This window comes from Vicugna pacos, unplaced genomic scaffold, assembly GCF_048564905.1.
Source record: "Vicugna pacos unplaced genomic scaffold, VicPac4 scaffold_116, whole genome shotgun sequence".
NCBI lineage: Eukaryota > Metazoa > Chordata > Mammalia > Artiodactyla > Camelidae > Vicugna > Vicugna pacos.
In genome coordinates this window covers 935,235-952,447 of record NW_027328796.1, presented here as the reverse complement: position 1 = coordinate 952,447, position 17,213 = coordinate 935,235, and the positions used below count along the sequence as shown (strand labels likewise).

The window sequence follows — 17,213 nt, the reverse complement described above, 5'->3', positions numbered from 1 at the left end:
ACACAGAGACATAGAAACCAAACTATGGTTACCAGTGGGGAGAGGGTGTGGGAAGGAATAAACTGGGAGTTCAAGATTTGCAGATACTGAGTATGTAAAGAATAAACAGCAAGTTTATACTGTATAGCACAGGAGAATATATTTAATATCTTATAGTAACTTATGTTTAAAAAGAGGATGAAAATGAATACAGGTAGGTTCCTATTTAGCTGAAGTGTTGTGCTGTACACAAGAAACTAACACAAAATTATAAACTAACAAGACTTCAATGAAAATATTTTTAAATAGACCAAAAACGAAAACAAAGGAAAAGGATATTATCAAGCAAAAAGAATAAAGTACTGATTCAGGCTACAATTATGGATGAACCTTGAAACTTTATGCTAAAATAAGCCAGACACAGAAAGCCAAATAGTGCCCTTTAAAGTGAACTGTATCTAAGCGTTTATTGTACTACTCCTGTAAATTTTCCAGAGGTTTGAAATCTATCAATATCAAAATAAAATGTATTATGCATTAAAAACTTAAAACGCTTCCTCACAGGAGGGCTTTAATTATTAAATGCAGAAACGCATATAAAGCTCTTGGAAAAACAATTTGCACGTCCACACACAGTCACTGCTGTCACTGCCACTCAGAGGGTGGTGACAGCGCTGATGAGAGCTGCCTCCACTCGCTCCCCTGCAGAAAGGAGTGAAGGCCTGAGCTCTGACAGGCAGGGTGAGCGTGAACCTGAGTCATACACAGCCACGTTCCAGACTCTGCGTTACCCAACTTTCTTATACAAACTGCAACATGTAATGTAAACACGCTAGAGGGATGTATCTTACAACACAGGGAATACAGACAATGTTTTACAGTAACTATAAATGGAGCATCTATTGTACACCTGAAACTAATATCATATTTTAAATCAGCTATATTTTTATGAAAAATTAAAAAATATTTTTAAAATGCTATCACTTTAATATTCAATTCGGTTTTTAAGTTACTACTAAACAGCTCAGAATGTATAAAAGCATTTAATTGTGCTGTTTGCTTTCATATTTATTTACATTCAGCCTCTTGCTAAAAGAGAATTTAAACAATTCTGTTAAACACAGCTTAACAACCATAACAACAAAAGGCAAAACGGAGAGTGAAGAGAAAATGGAGATTCAATACTTAAATGAAACCAGGGGGAAGTAAACTCATAAAAATGGATTCCATGAAGTCAGGGCAAGTGTTAAGGCTGACTAGAAATTCAGCTGTAGGATTCTTGGCAGCGAAACCAAAAAGAAAAGATGATGGGGCGGGTGGTAGAGCGTGTGCTTAGCGTGCACGGGGTCCTGGGTTGAAGCCCCAGGGCTTCCACTAACAGGTAAATACATCTAATTAACTGCCCCCCTAAAAGATCACCAAAGAAAAGAAAAAGAGAAATTTCTTTCCCAAAGAACCCTGATATTAAATTTGGATTAAATATTAAAAAAAAGAAAAAAAGAAAAATTCAAAAGATAAGTGACACTGAAGGAAAACCACAGCTGGCCTAACAAGCTAAGTCACAAATCAAAGTGTGATAAGTGTCGGTTTCCTGATCTAAGTTTTGCTGGGCTACCTGGTAAATCTGAAGTTTAGTGTCAGTTTACTGGGCTAATAAGCTAACCCGAAAATCCAAGGTCAACAGTTGTCAGTAACGTGATCTGTTCCAAATTGATAAGCTTCAGTGTACTGATTCCTTGCTTTTTGTTGTTTGAGCCTTATTGGGTATTAGCCCCATACTTGTAATTAACCCTATAAAACCTCATGTGCACGTCTTGGAGGTGCTCAGAGCTTTGGAAAAGAAACCCCTCTGAGCCCGCCAGCGTAATAAATCTCAGTACTCCAACCCTCTGTGTGATTCTTATTTCTTGGCTGGCCTTTTGTTTCCATAACAACACAAGCGATAATGCCCGTGAGATAAATCTGGGGAGGCTGCTGGTAAGTCGCCATGTCTCACGTGGGAAAATCTGAAACATCCTTCTCACCACTCAGAGTCATCATAAGCCCACACCACACCTCCTGCCGTTAAATGCAGGAGCACGGTTAGGGCCCGGCCTTTGCTGTCTTTGTGTCATCACAGTGATACAGGATGGAAGGGGGAAGAGCACAGCCATTCAAGGAAGGCCGCAGCAATTGACATCAAAATGGTGAAGGATTCAACCCCCAATAGGCCTTGAGGCTCAGGATGAAGAGATTTAACTTCTAGCAGATCTTGAGATTCAGTAAACATCCATTGTAATAGTAACCTGGTGAATAACATGCCCCAGGCACCATGGCAGTCCCAATGATAGCCACAAAAGGTCAAAGGGTGGGAAATGGCCAACTCCCTGGGAATCCTAGCCCCTTGCCCTAAGGCTGGTCCTTCTACTTATTAGCATATGAAACCACCAAGCCCAAGAAAACAAGCAACACAGCGCCACCTCGCGGTCACCACTCTCTGTCCCTCTTTGGAGAAGACAGACCTTCTGTCTGTGAGGTGTGTACCTACTTCTAATCTGTGCATGAAACCCCCACACCTCGTGACGTTTCTCTTGCATTTCAATGTATCTGTCTGAATATATATACCTTTACTCAACACTGGCTTGCTCTTGAATTCTTTACTGCATGAAGTCAAAGAACAAAATCTGGTGGGGCACATCCCAGGGGCTCAACGAAAGCCTGGGACACAGCCCTTCTCATGCCCAACGTTTTTTATTCTTGTATCAACAGGACTGGGCTGTGAAGTGACGTCTGAGGCCCCAGCTAAGGGACAGAACCAGCTTCCAGGGTTCCAATTTGCGGGCAGCCTCTCCCCCAGCTTGGGCCTTGGGGTCTGCCCGGTTCTCTGTGTTTCTCTGTTGTGCTGACTCCCCAGCCATACAGCGTACTCCTAGGCCTGTCCCCACAAAACCCTTCTCTCCAAAATACAAGCACGTCATGTCACAATCCTCTTGTTCAACCAGGAAATGTTCAGCCCACTTTTTTCCTCCCCAATAAATTACCCAACTGTCCTCCCTCCCATCACATCACTTCTTTCTTTGTGAGAACTCTGCACTCGCCACACCCCATCATGAACACAGGTGTCTTGCTGGCTGTGACCGAGATGTTTCTTTCTCACACAGCAAGCGTCCTTTCACTTTCCCCTTGTTACCTTAAAAAAGCCTTTCCTGAGTCACCCACCACTCTGATTATGAACTCACAATGTGCTGAAGTTGCAGTCACTATGTGCATACATCCCAGTTTTGGCTAGGTATCCATCACAAGATCTTCATTAAGGAGCTGCATCAAGAAGTTATACAGGGTATTCTTACATCAGAGTGGAGGAACCTGCAAAAAATTTAAACGGCTTTGAAGAGAGTGTTAACCAGGGACAGAGATGTCGCGGGTCCTAGTCAAAAGTGTCATGAGGAAAAATGTTCTCCCAAGGCTCAGAGTGGCTTCTGAACACAGAATCCTCAGGGAGGAGGTGACAGGCAGTGATTAGGGTGGGTGATACAGGTTACGCTCCCCCAGCTGGGGAAGAATAGGTTTTTTTCTTGTTTTCCAAACAATTTCTTACTATCTTTTTCTCTTATTGCCACATACCATTTCCTACGAATTAAGCATATCAATGTCAGTCACTTGGGCCACTTGGGAGAAGCTACACGATGCCATTCACAGGGATGGGGCATGACAGCCACACCAGTCTAGGTTGAAAGACCAGTGGGGGTATTTGCAAGGTAATCACGGGCATGCAACAAACTCCCCAGCTTCAATGACCTCATCTCAAAGCTGGGGTCAATAAAATTACCAAGCAAATTGCGTGAAGATTATGGCCAATGTTTACTAGGTAAGTGCCCGTGAAAGCTGCCGCTTAATGGGGAATGAGTACGATCAATGAGGCCCTGTCTACCTGCCCACATGCTCCCTGCCTTCCTGCCTTGCTGCAACAGCAGAACTTGTTTAGCTGAGATGAACACCCCCAGAGCAGCCCAGACGGGAAAGCTCCCAGCTCTGCACGGCGAGACGTGTTCCTTTCCTTCTCAGAGCTGATCACAGTTTGCTGTCGTCTGTTTTTATGTTTATCCCTTTTGTAACTCCCTCTCCTCCGGAGTTTTTGCTCAAGCAGCACAGGGCCAGGTGTGTCTTGGGTCCTGCCGGATATTCTGGGCAGGGAAACAGCCAACTCCATATCTGGCTCTGGTGCTGAACGGAGAGAGCAGAAGGCCCAGGGGCCCATGCTGAACTGAGGCCCCTGCACCCAAAATTATGGTCTGACCTTGGGCAAATTACACAGTCTTCTTTACCCTGAGATTCCTCATCTGTCCATGAAAATAACTGCCCATGTCACACAGAGTTACAAGTATTAAAGGAAATCAACAAATTCACAACCTAGCCAAGGGGCTACAAGTGCATCCTCAACAGACAAATGCTGCCTTTACGGCTCTGACGCACGCTAAGCGGGGCGGCCCCACACAGTGAACACTGCTAAGTGCCAGGGTGTTAAATGCTTCATGTGTGCTATAATACTCTTTAGATCTTACAACAATCCCAGGAAGAAATGAATATTATCATGCCCATTTCACAGATTCACCAACAGGTTGAGAGTATGCATTCTATTCCAAGGCCCTATGGTGAAGAAATGGCAATTTAAACCGGAATCTGGGCCCAGGCCTTGGCTCCATCTCTCTCCCATCCACCTGACCACTTGCCTATGAATTCCACCTGTCCAATATAAAAGTTTGCAGCCGGCCATCCCTTAAAAGCAATGTGTGCCACCGTTTGTCAATGTTGTTTAATTACCATAAACTGTTCTCAGAAACCACTACAGTAAAGAAAGTTGGACTTAAGGAATTCTGCATTGCGTTCTCCTGCAATGTGCAGGATCCCTTTCCTACACCTCCAAATCCAAGTGTATGCTTCCTCCGTGTTTATGTTTGCACACGGCTTATTAAAGCAGAAGGTATCTGCAGTAATTCCATCTCGGTTGCTTTCCAAGTTTGCAGATGATCCATATTCGGTCTGTGAACGAAAATACTACAATGTGAATGAGAATACTGCAACCATGTCAGTAAACAAAGAATACTGATACCAAGTCATTAAAGGCTTCCGCCACTCCCCGGCGAGGACAGGCCTGCAGCCCAGCCACTGCAGCAACTCACAATGGTGCCCTCTGAGCAGACTCAGAATAAGAAAGGACGGGCTACTGGCCCGAGATAGCTAGGTGCTTGTCTAAAAAATGAATTCAGTGAGTCCTAATATTTGCTTCCTCCCATTCATACAAAATCACTAAATTCTTGAACTTGAGATACCTGGCTTTCTTTAGATAACAAGTAATCTTTTATTGTTCCAACAACCTGGTCTTTGTTGTAAAGCTCCTATATATCCTAGCTCTGCCTCAACCTCTTGGGAGCAGTCCCTCAGAGAGTTCTGAGAGACGGTCATCCTGGCTCGAGTCCTCCCACCAAATGAAACATAACTCTTAACTTTTAGGCTGCACGTTTATTTCAGTCAACAGTTTTGGACACCATGAAGCACCACAGCAGATTTCTCTCCACCTGAACTCTCCAAGTGACCAGAGCCTTGGTACCAGCAGTGGCCCTTTGTGCTCATCCGCCTCCTCGGGGGGTCCAGATGAATTTGGCTGAGTCTCTCCTGGTTCTCAGATCTCACATATTGGTTGATGATCCTAAGTTTTATCTGGCGGTGTATCCAGGTACGTGGCCCTCCAGTTGAAAGAAACTGAGGTGAATTACCCACCCAGTGGAGACATCCCGAGTGGGTCCAAGTTGAAAGACACTGGGTTCAGGACTGAGTGGTTAGGTAAGAGGCTGGTCTAATGTTTTCCTCAATTTGGTTACCTCCATTGAATTTTTCAGGATAAAAGTAAAACTCTTATGAGGAAACTTTCAACTCCAAATTTTGGACCATCCTCCTGGCTGGTAACAGCATTCTCAGGTGACAGGGAATCTTCCAGGAGTGGTAGACACAAAGACTTCATGCCACAGAGTTGTCCCTGTGGGAAATCTTACTAGCAAATTTATTCTGAGAACCCGACCTTACAATGGGGAATAGAACTTTCAAAAAAAAAATAAAGAACAGAAAAGAAAAGAAAAAGAAATGACAGATTGCCAGTCTCCAAGTAAAACCCCAGCCAGATTTATGTACATACAAAACTTACAACATTATTCGGGAATAAGAAAAAATAAAACTCACTCTGGAAATAACCAGGCCTGATAAAAACATTTTTTGGCATTCTGAACTTGTAAAAACAAAATCCCCTTTAGTGGGAACTTGGATTTCTCTTCCTGTGTCCTTGAAATGTAAACGTTTTATCTTTCTCTGGATGTTTTAAGTGTGTGCATGTAAGTATATATATGTTTAGTTTAGTTTTTAAAGGAAACCTTGGACTCTGCCATACAAAAGTTCAAGTATTGTGTACATACGGTGGCCACGCAAATAAATTGGGATTCTAAGCAATTCTTTGATTGTACCAATTTTCAGATATTTTGCCATCTTAAACTTTGTTGCATCAGCCTGGACCACGAAGGCTTTAAGCTTTTGGAGAGTAAACCTTTGAATTTTATTTAGGCAACACCCCGACTCTCATGTGGAAGGGCCTCTTCATCTTATTGGTTTAAAATCACTATATATATATATATATATATATATATATATATATATATTTATATATATATAAATTGATGGCCATATGATGGATTTTTTAATTTGGAAAAACTTTTTAATTGGTGAAAGTTTAAAGAGATCTCATTATAAACGGCTGTTTTATTGGTACCTATTAAAATAAAGTTTAAATGCAGAAAAATATATCTAATGGTTAACCTAAGAACTCAGATATAAAAATATAACTGGTTTGAAAAGCTACATTTTTGTTTTTCCTTTCTGATAAATGTTTCTAGAGATGCTAATAAAAACTTAGTATAATTAATGTTAATTAGGTTGAATAACTGGAAAAAGGATTGTAAAAATGTCAAAAAAACAGATAAGTGGCTTATCCCAAAAGGATAAATATTTTTATATGGTTATTTTGAATGAGATAAATAAAATGGACATTTTTGGATTTACATACAGGGTTTTGATACTACACTACGTAAAGTTAAAAAAAAAGGGCCAAAGAGTTCACCTACTCCCCCCCAACATTAAAGTTCAAACAAGTCCGTTTTATTTACCACAGTTTAACATATATTTATATGTAGACTGAAATACTTGATCAAGGATTGGGACAACAGACCAATTAATGAAATTAAAAATCGAGAAGGGCCTAAGCTCTTTGGCTGAAACTTGGGCATCCTAGAGACTTCTATAAAATTATATACAATGTACACCCACAAAAAAAAGGTTTCTGTCACTCCTTCTAGAAATAAGAATTATTGATTAAACTTAATAAATATAAAAATTAAAGGTATAAGATTTAATAAAATTGAGATAAAAGTTTGTGAAATTGGTATATTTAGATGGTCTTTATATAAACCTTTTGCTTATGTTGTGGGATAGATATGTTTCAGTGGAAAAACGCTTCCCCTTCTTGGTATTATAAGGCTGGGCACATGTCTATCCCTCTGAAAATATTAATTGAACAAATTAAAGGAAACCAATATAGTTACTTGAGACGTCCAATATAACGTAAATCTAAAAAGTAATTTGAGTAGCTAAAAAAAAAAAATAGGTTTACCCTGGGTTTAACTTATAACTCAAGGAAAAGAGACCTTAATAAATGTCTTATGCAAGCTTTGGAAGACAAAATAAAGAAAACCTTAGTTTTAAAACATGGAATTCTTTGTTTACAGCTCTTCTCACTGATACAAAAATGCCAATTAAGGAGATAAAATTGGGTCTGGGTGACAGAGCATTTATCTGGGGACCTGGAAGAGAGTGTCTTTGTCTTGCAGATCAGAAATATAAATACAACAAACAGTGACCTAGGACTGAGCCTAATTAGCTCAACGAAATAAAACTTGAGGCCATGAAATTTTTGGCATTTTAGAACTCAGAACTCTGACGGGTCCTTCAGACTTTGTGAGGAAATCTTAATTATCTGTTTCATAAATAGTAAGCCTTAGTGATTTGAGCAAGCAAATTCAGCTTACTCCAACTATTATTATAAATATAAGTAAGTTTTAAAGTGAAGCTATGAGATCTCTAGCTTTTGTCTGTTTATAAGCCTGCATACAGATTATAGAAGTGAGATATTTCTACTGCTAAAAAAAAAAATTTCGAAGTCAAAGAGCTCTGCTTAATTGATGTAAAAATATAAGAGCTTAAAAATTAAGTATTTTTAAAATAAAAACTTAACAAATTGACTTTCAGTGTCATGTGAATTGGAAAATATTCAATATTAAGGTAATATTTGATATTGTTTAGTTTAAGTATGTTCTAATAAATGTAGACATCTTTAAAATCATCCATCTTAACTATAATACCTTTACTGTACCTAGGTTTAATGAAAGTCAAATAAGATCCTGTTATATCTGTTGCAGATTTGTCAAAAAAAAAATAACAGTAATGTGCTGTGGTAAAATTTTAAGTAAATTAAATGCAAATGAGATGAGAGCTTTGGGTAAATATTTAAAATATATTTTTAAAATGTATGCTTAAAATAATCTCTAAATGTTTGATATCTTTAAATTCTAGAGTTGTGCTAAATTAAGTTAAATGACAAGATTTTATTAAATATCTATGCCATTTTCAGATAAAATAAGATTGAAATATGAATTACTTAACATTTAACTTCCTCTTACAGTGAAACTAAAGGTGTTTAGAAATATTAATAAATGGTTGGTGTCACACAGAAATAGTCTCTATTAGTAAGGGAATGATCTCAGTATCCTAGGAAAGTAATATAAATGCGTAAAGGAAGATGTAAGAATGGAATAATACTTTGTTAATGAAAAATAGTGACTTTCTCCTGAAGCTGGTTACCTCTGAATGGAAGACAAAATAAGGGACACACTAATATAAGTATAGAAAGCTGTGGAAGGCTTGTGGAAAAGGAACCCTGAGGAAAGTTTTGTACGTGGTCAGAATTGGCTAAGTTTAGAATCAAATTGGGCAACGTAAATGAATCTTAGAAGTTAGCTGGAACAAGATTAGATTTGGTTTTCTCTCTGTTAAGAGGAAAAAATTTTCTTAAAATATTAATCCACCTTCAGTAACAGATTGTAAAACTTCTTATACCACTTAGCTGATCTGTTCTGCCTTTACATTTGACATATTTTCTTGTTAATGAATTAGTACTACATTACAGTGATCTATATGTTTATCTGATCAAGTGTTCTGAAATCTTTCACAAAGCTCCCCAAATATAAAATTCTAATTAATTAAATAAAAATTAATTTAATTAATTAAAATTCTTTTAATCTCCAGTTAAGTTTGGGATGCTACAGAAGGCCCCTGAAACATCCCAAAGAGAGATTTTTAACTATAAAGTTTCATTTGGCATTTTAAATAACATGGAATTGTCAAATGAATCATAAAACTTCTAAGGTTATATTGAATGAGAAATATTATTAATATAGGTATTGTAGAAATTATATGGACTCCCTAAAATTCTGGTTTATCTGAAATGTTACCAGTGATAATTATGGGTATAGTGAACAGGTTTCTTTATTGATTATAGTGTAACGGTGTTTAACCATGCTTTTAAAACTTTTGTCATTTATAGACAGTTAATTGTTTTCTTCTGATGGTTTTGCAAAATGCTTTCTCTTCAAGGAGATTTACTGATTTCTAATAAATTTCAAACTACAGCACTGAACTAAACTGGGTAAGACATTTTAAAGTTCTAATGAAAACTCTCATTAAAAGAATTAGTTACATGGGACTGATTAACCAGCTGAATATGGTTATAATTTTTGATATTGTTTGAAATACTACTGCCTTTTAACCTGTTTCCCAGACATAAAGAATCTCTTCTCCTTAAGCTAGTTATGGTTCACAGCAATTTGATAAATTATAACTATGTATACAGACTTGGAACAGTTATCTTTTCTCTCTATCTGATCCCTCAAAAGACTAAAAATACTTAGGTCCCCAGTGGCTCTATCAGACAAATTAGGGAGATCATCTCCTAAGAGATATAGGAGTATAAAGGTATTTTAAGGATTTTAAAGAGAAAAGAATTTACCTAAATCTGTAAGGCAAAAATCCATGAAAAGCCTTGACGTGGCTTTCTTGGCCTTAGAAAACCTTATTAACATTCTACCCTGAGACTCCGTATTAAAACTTCCAACACAGTCAATTTAAAAAGCCTATATGATCAAATAATCAGATTTAATTTGTAAAGAAATTAATCTTGATTTGGCTATATTTGAGAAAACTGAGGGTAACTTTAGAGAGAAAAAAATTATATTTTAGTCGATATTAAATTCTAGTTTTGTTAATTGAGGTCCATATTTACTAAGACACTTCCCAGATCATTCCTTGCTGTTATGTCACACTGCTGTACAGTTTAATTGAATTATGAAAAGAATACTCTAGGTTTGATTCTGAAGCTCAGTAATCTATCCTTGGGTAAAATTCCAATGCCCCATGACCTGCAGCCAGGGGATTATACATACTGCAACAGGCATGACTTAAAGAACTGTCTCCAACCTGAATGGAAAGACCCTTTTTCAGATACTCTTAACTAGACCATACACACCAAAGCTGAAGGAAACGGAGTCTCGGATTCATTTCCTATCTGAAACAGCCCCTGCAGTGCACTGGCCTATAGAGCACTGCTCACCTTAAAACAATGCCCAAATGGAGAAAAAGCTTCCATACCAGGATGAGAAGAAGACGACATCTGAGCTAGACTGCTGACCCAAGACACCGGACCAGGACTGTATACCAATTACTTTGATAATTTCTCCAACCTTTGATTATGAACTACTCCAATTGTTAAGTTTATGATAAATTACCTATGTCTAGTACTTCTGTGTTACCTTGGTGGGTTTCCCTACTCCAAGGCTCTAACTAGATAGCCCTCAGAAACGTTATTCTAAAAAGAATTTATAGTTCTGTTTAGGCCACTGTTGATCTTACAAGGTGGGAGATTTCAACTGGCCAATTAATACCTGCCCTGACCCTGACCATAAATATGAACTTTCTCATAGGATCAAACTCAGAAACACAAGCAAAATTTTAACCCAAAAATACAACTTCTCGACTATTAAATTCTTACTCGTGACTTTATTAACGTTACTAGCTGTATTACTTATATCCTGTCTATTTTATAAAATTGTTGTCTGTTACATTTCCCAATGTGTAACTAGGCCCACAAGATGGATGATGGCTAAACATCTTGAAGAAACAGATAAAATTTATAACCCTGAATAAAATAAATATAATAGTGTGATTCTAGGTATGGGAATGAGCAAAGATGGGTAAACACTTCCTGGATCATAATAGAGTAGTAAGACAGGTGATCCAGAGAACTTTTAGTATCAACAGGGCCTGATAAAAAAAACTAACACCTTGAATGGCAACTCAGAAGATTCTTCACCTGAACTAGGAATGAGCCATCCTAGCACCGTGGGACAAAATTGGTCATGAAATGTCTCTCAAAATATTGGTCGAATTTAGGACCAAGGGGGAACACTGTGAATGAAAATACTACAATGTGCATGAAAATACTGCAACCATGTCAGTAAACAAAGAATGCTGAATCCAAATCATCAGCGGCTGCTGCCAACCCCCAGCGAGTTCATGCCTACAGCCCGGCCTCTCAGCCACTCACAGTGGTGCCCTCTGAGCAGACTCAGTGCAAGAAAGGACAGGATACTGGCCCTAGATAGCCAGGTGCTTGCCAAAGGAATGAATTCAATGACCCAAATGTTTGCTTCCCACCATACATAGAAAACCACTAAATACTTGAACTTGAGATATCTGGTTTTCTTTAGATAACAAGCAATATTTTATTGTTCCAATTACCTGATCTTTGTTGTAAAGATTCTATTTATCCTAGCTCCTCCACTACCTCTTGGGAGCAGTCCCTCAGAGTGATCTGAGAGGCTGTCATCCCGGCTCGAGTCCTCCAGCCAAATAAATCAAAGCCCTTAACATTTAGGCTGAACGTTTATTTCAATGACGTTCCAGAATAGACACAACTCATCAATTCTGTAATGGAACACACTGAATCAGGAACCAAAAGCGTGTTTTAGTCCAGAAAATCTCCAGGTTCCTATTTCTTCCTGTCATTATACAATCCCTCCAGAACTCATTACTTTGCTGTCTGCTCCTCTGGCAACCAAACTCAGAGAAGAGACAACTCAGCAGAGCGCCCTGCTGGGGAGAACACCCCGCAGAAGCACTGCAGGCTGCCTTCCCTCCCGCACGCTCTGCTGACCCTTGGTGTCCCCCGTGGAGACCAGGCCAACACAGCTCTTCCCAACAGCTGCAAAGTCGCACACGTTAAATAAATCATTTTATTTTATATGATATTTTACGTATATACCCATCTCTGAAAACAGCTTTGCCAGAAGCCCAAATCTTCAACATTAATCTGCAAAGGCAAATCAGGTCCCCAAGGGAAAACAAGTCTTAAGACGACGCTAAGGCCTCCAAAGTCCTCTCCACGACCATGAACCAAACTGCCTGCAGGTCTGCAGCTGCAGGACGCTACATGTCTGCTTTTAAAGCAACCCCTTTCTGCCCTCGGGTGCTACAATGCCCTTTTATGCCCTCCCATCACAGGGCAAGAGCAGCCGCTGCAGAACCTTGCAGGGCAGCACTGACAGGACTGGACAAAGGGGATCAGAGTTAAACAAAGCATTCTGATGACACGAGCTTGTCACTGTGTCTCTTTACAGATGTAGATATATATAGAGAGAAGTGGGGTGATATTGCTCAAAGTCACACAGCTAATAAGTGGCAAAGTATATAACTCTGCTCCTCCCTCCTGTGTGACGCCCAACTGGGACAACCACAGGGTTCTCTCGTGGCTGCCTGAACAGTCTTTTCCTATCACTCATGACACACAATAGTGTCTGAACTTAGCCTGCATTTGCAGCATCTTTTCCCTCCAGTTTCTCAGGAACAAGGCTGTTCGGGCCTGTATGAATTCCGGCTTCCTGAAATCTCCGTGCTCAGGCTGGTCTTGCCTGTGCATCCGGCCCGCTGCTCAGAGGCTCTTCCTCCCCTGCAGGAGGACGTTTCTAATCTTCACAGGGACACAACCTCAGGGGAGCTCTCCTCTCGCCCTCAGCATGGCAGGTGTCCCAGGCCTCATCCCGAGCAGCCCCGTTAGGACGGTGTCTGCCCAGCTCTGCTAGTCAGATCAGCAGCCTCAATGCCAGGGATTACACCCAGGTCACACTGCAAACCTACTGCCCGCCTCACAGCCCCCAGCCAGCAGGTCACCTGGAAGTCACAGCAAGTGCCCCACCCAATCCAGAAGTCTCTTCTTTTGCCAGCACCACTGATGAATGGTTTCCAACCTTCGGACAGTTTCGCACAAAACAGCACCTTCTACTGTGAAACGGGTGGTTTTTCTTCTGCGCCTCATCCTTACTGGAAACGTAAAGGGAAACCAAAAGGCCTTTTCTCAACCCTTTTCTGATGAAACCCTCCCACCCACAATACTCATATGCTCAAGAGCTTTGGATCCACATGATTTTCGTTCTCTTAGGCTAAGTGGCTCAAAAAACTAAGGGATTCTTTCTCCTTTGAGGGTATTAGCACTCAGTTTCTCGGCTTTAATCTGTTTTTGTCTCTCTCTTCAGTGACCCTAGCAGTTGCCACCTCTTACTCCCTTCAGCAGCCTCCCTCCCAACTTCAAGTCTAGGAAATCAGCTGTGATGAGGGGCATGGGGGCAGTCACAGAAGATGCAACTAAGGCACAGAGAGGCTACATAATTTGCCCAAGAAATCACCTTGAACCACCAACAGAGTGTGTCACGTCCCTCTGTTTAACTCTAATGCTAAGCAAGTTAACTTTTTGTAGATTATGTTTATAAACAGATGAGGTATGAAAATACATACAAGGACACACATCAACTCTAAGATATTCATTAACTCCACTATTTTGTTTCTATTTATTTTATTTCTATTAAAAAATTAAGAACCCCTGCAGTCAATATAGCAAAATGTTACTGGGTTTTAAATCCAGAATATACAGGGGTTGTGTCATTACTCATTCTTGTATGTATTTTCACAAGACAAAATGATTTGAAAGTCTCTTTCCCCGCCCCCTACTCACTACTGGCTCTCACCAGAGCTCCCAGACCACACATCTAACAGCCTTTCACTTTACCCACAGCTGAACTCATCAGTTTTCCCCCAGAACTCCCTCTGCTGCTTTCCCTCCTCAGAACACAGCAGGACCATTATTTAACTCATTAATCCACCCAGAAACCTGGGCCTTACTCCATCCTACCTTCACAGACAGCATTGATCCTTTCCTCTTTACCATCTAAACATGCCTTCAATCTGTTCGCTTTTACCCACTGACCGTCCCACCGCTCAATTGGAAGCCAACAACACTGCCCACCTGGACTCATGAGTCTCCCAGGTGGCCCCACAGCCACTCTCCCCTACTTGAGACAAATGTGATTGTGTCTCTCCCACGCTTTTGGACTCATTTCAGACCCACTGTTCTTAGAAGAAACTTCAATTTCTTCACCTGGTGAAGGTCCTTGCCATGAAACTGTCAGCTCAGTAAGGGCAGGACACACCCTCGTCCCTCGGCTCCACCATCTGGCAGAGCATCAGCTTGGGAGGATTGAGTTCTTAGCAAACTACTTCACTTATCCATACAAATCCATGGTAGATTAGAAAGATTTTAGATGTTGAGCTCGACTATTAATTTGGGGATTTTGCACTGGCAACCTGCAAGTATATATTCCAATTATTGTGTCTTCTTAAAACCATACCCAGATTAAAGGAGTATTTGTGGAATGTCTTCAGAGTAAAAGGGACTGTACTTTTACAGATTTTATGTTTTAAAATATGAACAACCCGGACAGGGTCAAAAATAGAACCACCTCACAAGTGACAGAAGACAGGTGAGACGCATATAGCAACAGGTCACAAAGATGGTAAGAGCAAAATTGTTTCTCCAACCCCCAAAACATTCCTCCAAGAACTGAAAACTCAGAAATTTGAAAGTAAAATACTATCATATAAAGAAAGAAAATAAATAATCCTCTTCATCAGGGTTTCTAGACCTGACTGCAGAGTTATTAGCAGGCCATACTGAATCCTAGCACAGAAAAATCAGATGGACTAGTGGTGAGTAAGTTCCAGGAAAATGGCAGTAACTCCTCCACTTGAAAGAGGACACACACTCACTTGTTCAAGGTGATTGTAAACCACATTCTGCAGAAATTCAGAAGATTCAGGCACCGCTTCTAGATGGTGATGACACGGAAGGACGGCTTGGATGCATGCTTCTAACTGAGTCACCGGCATTCTTACACTGCAGGGGGAAATGGAGGCCCTCAGCCAAGAGCACAGTTGTTCCTGTCATGTATCCCAGGCCGTGCCTCGGGGACTCAGTGTACTGTAGCAGTCCGGCCCCAGGTGAGGACCCGCAGCGTGGCCCAAGCAAGCAGGAGGGGCACTGTGCTTGAGAAATCCCATCCCCCATGGGGGCAAGAGGGGCTGGTGGGGTTGTGTGAACCTATAAATGCTCATAGAAATACACCTGCATACATTGAAGTGATAAAATTAAAAGTAGCAGGCTATTTAACAAAATTTCAATTGTCAGTGTTAATTTTACCATTCCATTCCGCTTGTCCCCTGCACTCTGAGACAGGCTTAGGCTCTCTCACACATGCAGCTCTGATGCAATAGTTGTGAAGTTATTTTACTTTGCTGCAAGTGTCTTCGCTCCCAGTGTCACTGTGACTGTCGTCTCTTAACACAGTCAGATATCTTCCTGGATCTCTCCCTGAGTTCCTTGCTCCTGCTTCTCAGATCCTGAGATAAAGAACAGGTGAAGGCACTTGACTGGAAAAGTCAATGTGGACTTGACCAAAGTCCTCAGTGACCCCCTAGGTGAGTGCTGCCCACCCCTTACCTTCGATTCTCAAGGTTCTGCCCAGGGTGACATCCAGCCAGGAGAGAGTCCTGGGCCCTATTAAAAGCTGTGTGGCTTGGGTGCAGGGAAAGCTGCAGGAGCTGGTTCCGTAGCCGGTCCCATCCACACCTCTGCTCCTCTCTCTCCCGAGGCAGCGCTGCCAAGCCCCCAGGCTCCCTGAGCTTCTGTCTTTCTCTTCTACTCTACTTCAAGCCCTTTTCCTCTTCCTTTACTCCCTGATTATCCCTAGCTGGAGTGATTTTTCTATCATAGAATCTGAAAAAATTTCCTGCAGCTGAAAAAGAGGTGCCAGAGGTCAACGCGCATATGGTGGTTCCTGAATAGAACCCCTGGTTAGGGGGACCCTCACCAACACTCACGGGGCATCAGGCATGTTGCACCACCAACAAGAGTTTGCTGTGACACCAAGGCACGCACAGCATCCCTGCTCACTAAATTGTAGTTGTAGTCCTTTATTAAGAAGCAAAAATAAAAAAATTGCTCATGTTTCTTACTAAAATTATTTATGAGGGAGAAAAAGAAATTGTAATAGAAAGAACAAATTTCACTCCATGTTAGATGTGTTCATTTGGCTTTAATCCTGTACCTTGTTTTCTAGGCTCAGACTTGCTATCTCTGCACCTTTTGTAAAAGAAAGTTGCCTTTAGCCTGAAATATCCAGGAGGGCCTATTCTCCGGGCTCTGATCTTTAAGGATATTTGCTCTTCTACACTTATGTATAGATGGCAAGTTGTAAAATAGTGAATAACCTTTCTTTTTTTTTGGAGGTTTTACAGGGGCACCATAATTTGACCCACATGGACAGCTGCAGGAACAAAGGATTTCAAGGACAAACAATTCATACAGCAAGAAGTTTGCAACAACCAGCCACATCCCTGCCGCTTTTTAGTATAAAAGGAGACTGAATTCTGCCCTGGGGAAGAGAGTTCTACTGGATAACAATATGCCATTTTCTGGGTCTGCCAGCTTTACAAATAAAGTCTCTTTTCCTTACTCCAACATCTCATCTCCCGATTAATCGGCCTGTCATGCAGCAAGCAGAACGAGTTTGGACTTGGTAACAAATTGACTGCCTTAGAGGTAGTATGTCTCCACTGTTTCCTCATTTCCAGTATTTCACCACCTATCAATTTTATATGCTTTTTAACAACATGAACAAAAAACCTATTACAAGGAATTGATTCCACAGAAATAAAAT

General features: G+C 40.6%; 1 protein-coding gene across 1 annotated transcript in view; it reads right to left on the bottom strand.

Annotated features, from left to right (window-relative positions):
* The window catches only part of LOC140694984 (uncharacterized), an 80,603-nt gene that overhangs the window by 17,765 nt on the left and 45,625 nt on the right, over positions 1-17,213 (bottom strand). Inside the window, exons 8-10 of the mRNA XM_072957977.1 lie at positions 15,695-15,894; positions 15,265-15,391; positions 3,198-3,324 (exon numbers count right to left, since the gene is read on the bottom strand). Of these exons, the coding sequence (XP_072814078.1) occupies positions 3,198-3,232 (35 nt within the window). The 5' untranslated portion in view covers positions 3,233-3,324; positions 15,265-15,391; positions 15,695-15,894. The remainder of the gene's footprint in view (positions 1-3,197; positions 3,325-15,264; positions 15,392-15,694; positions 15,895-17,213) is intronic.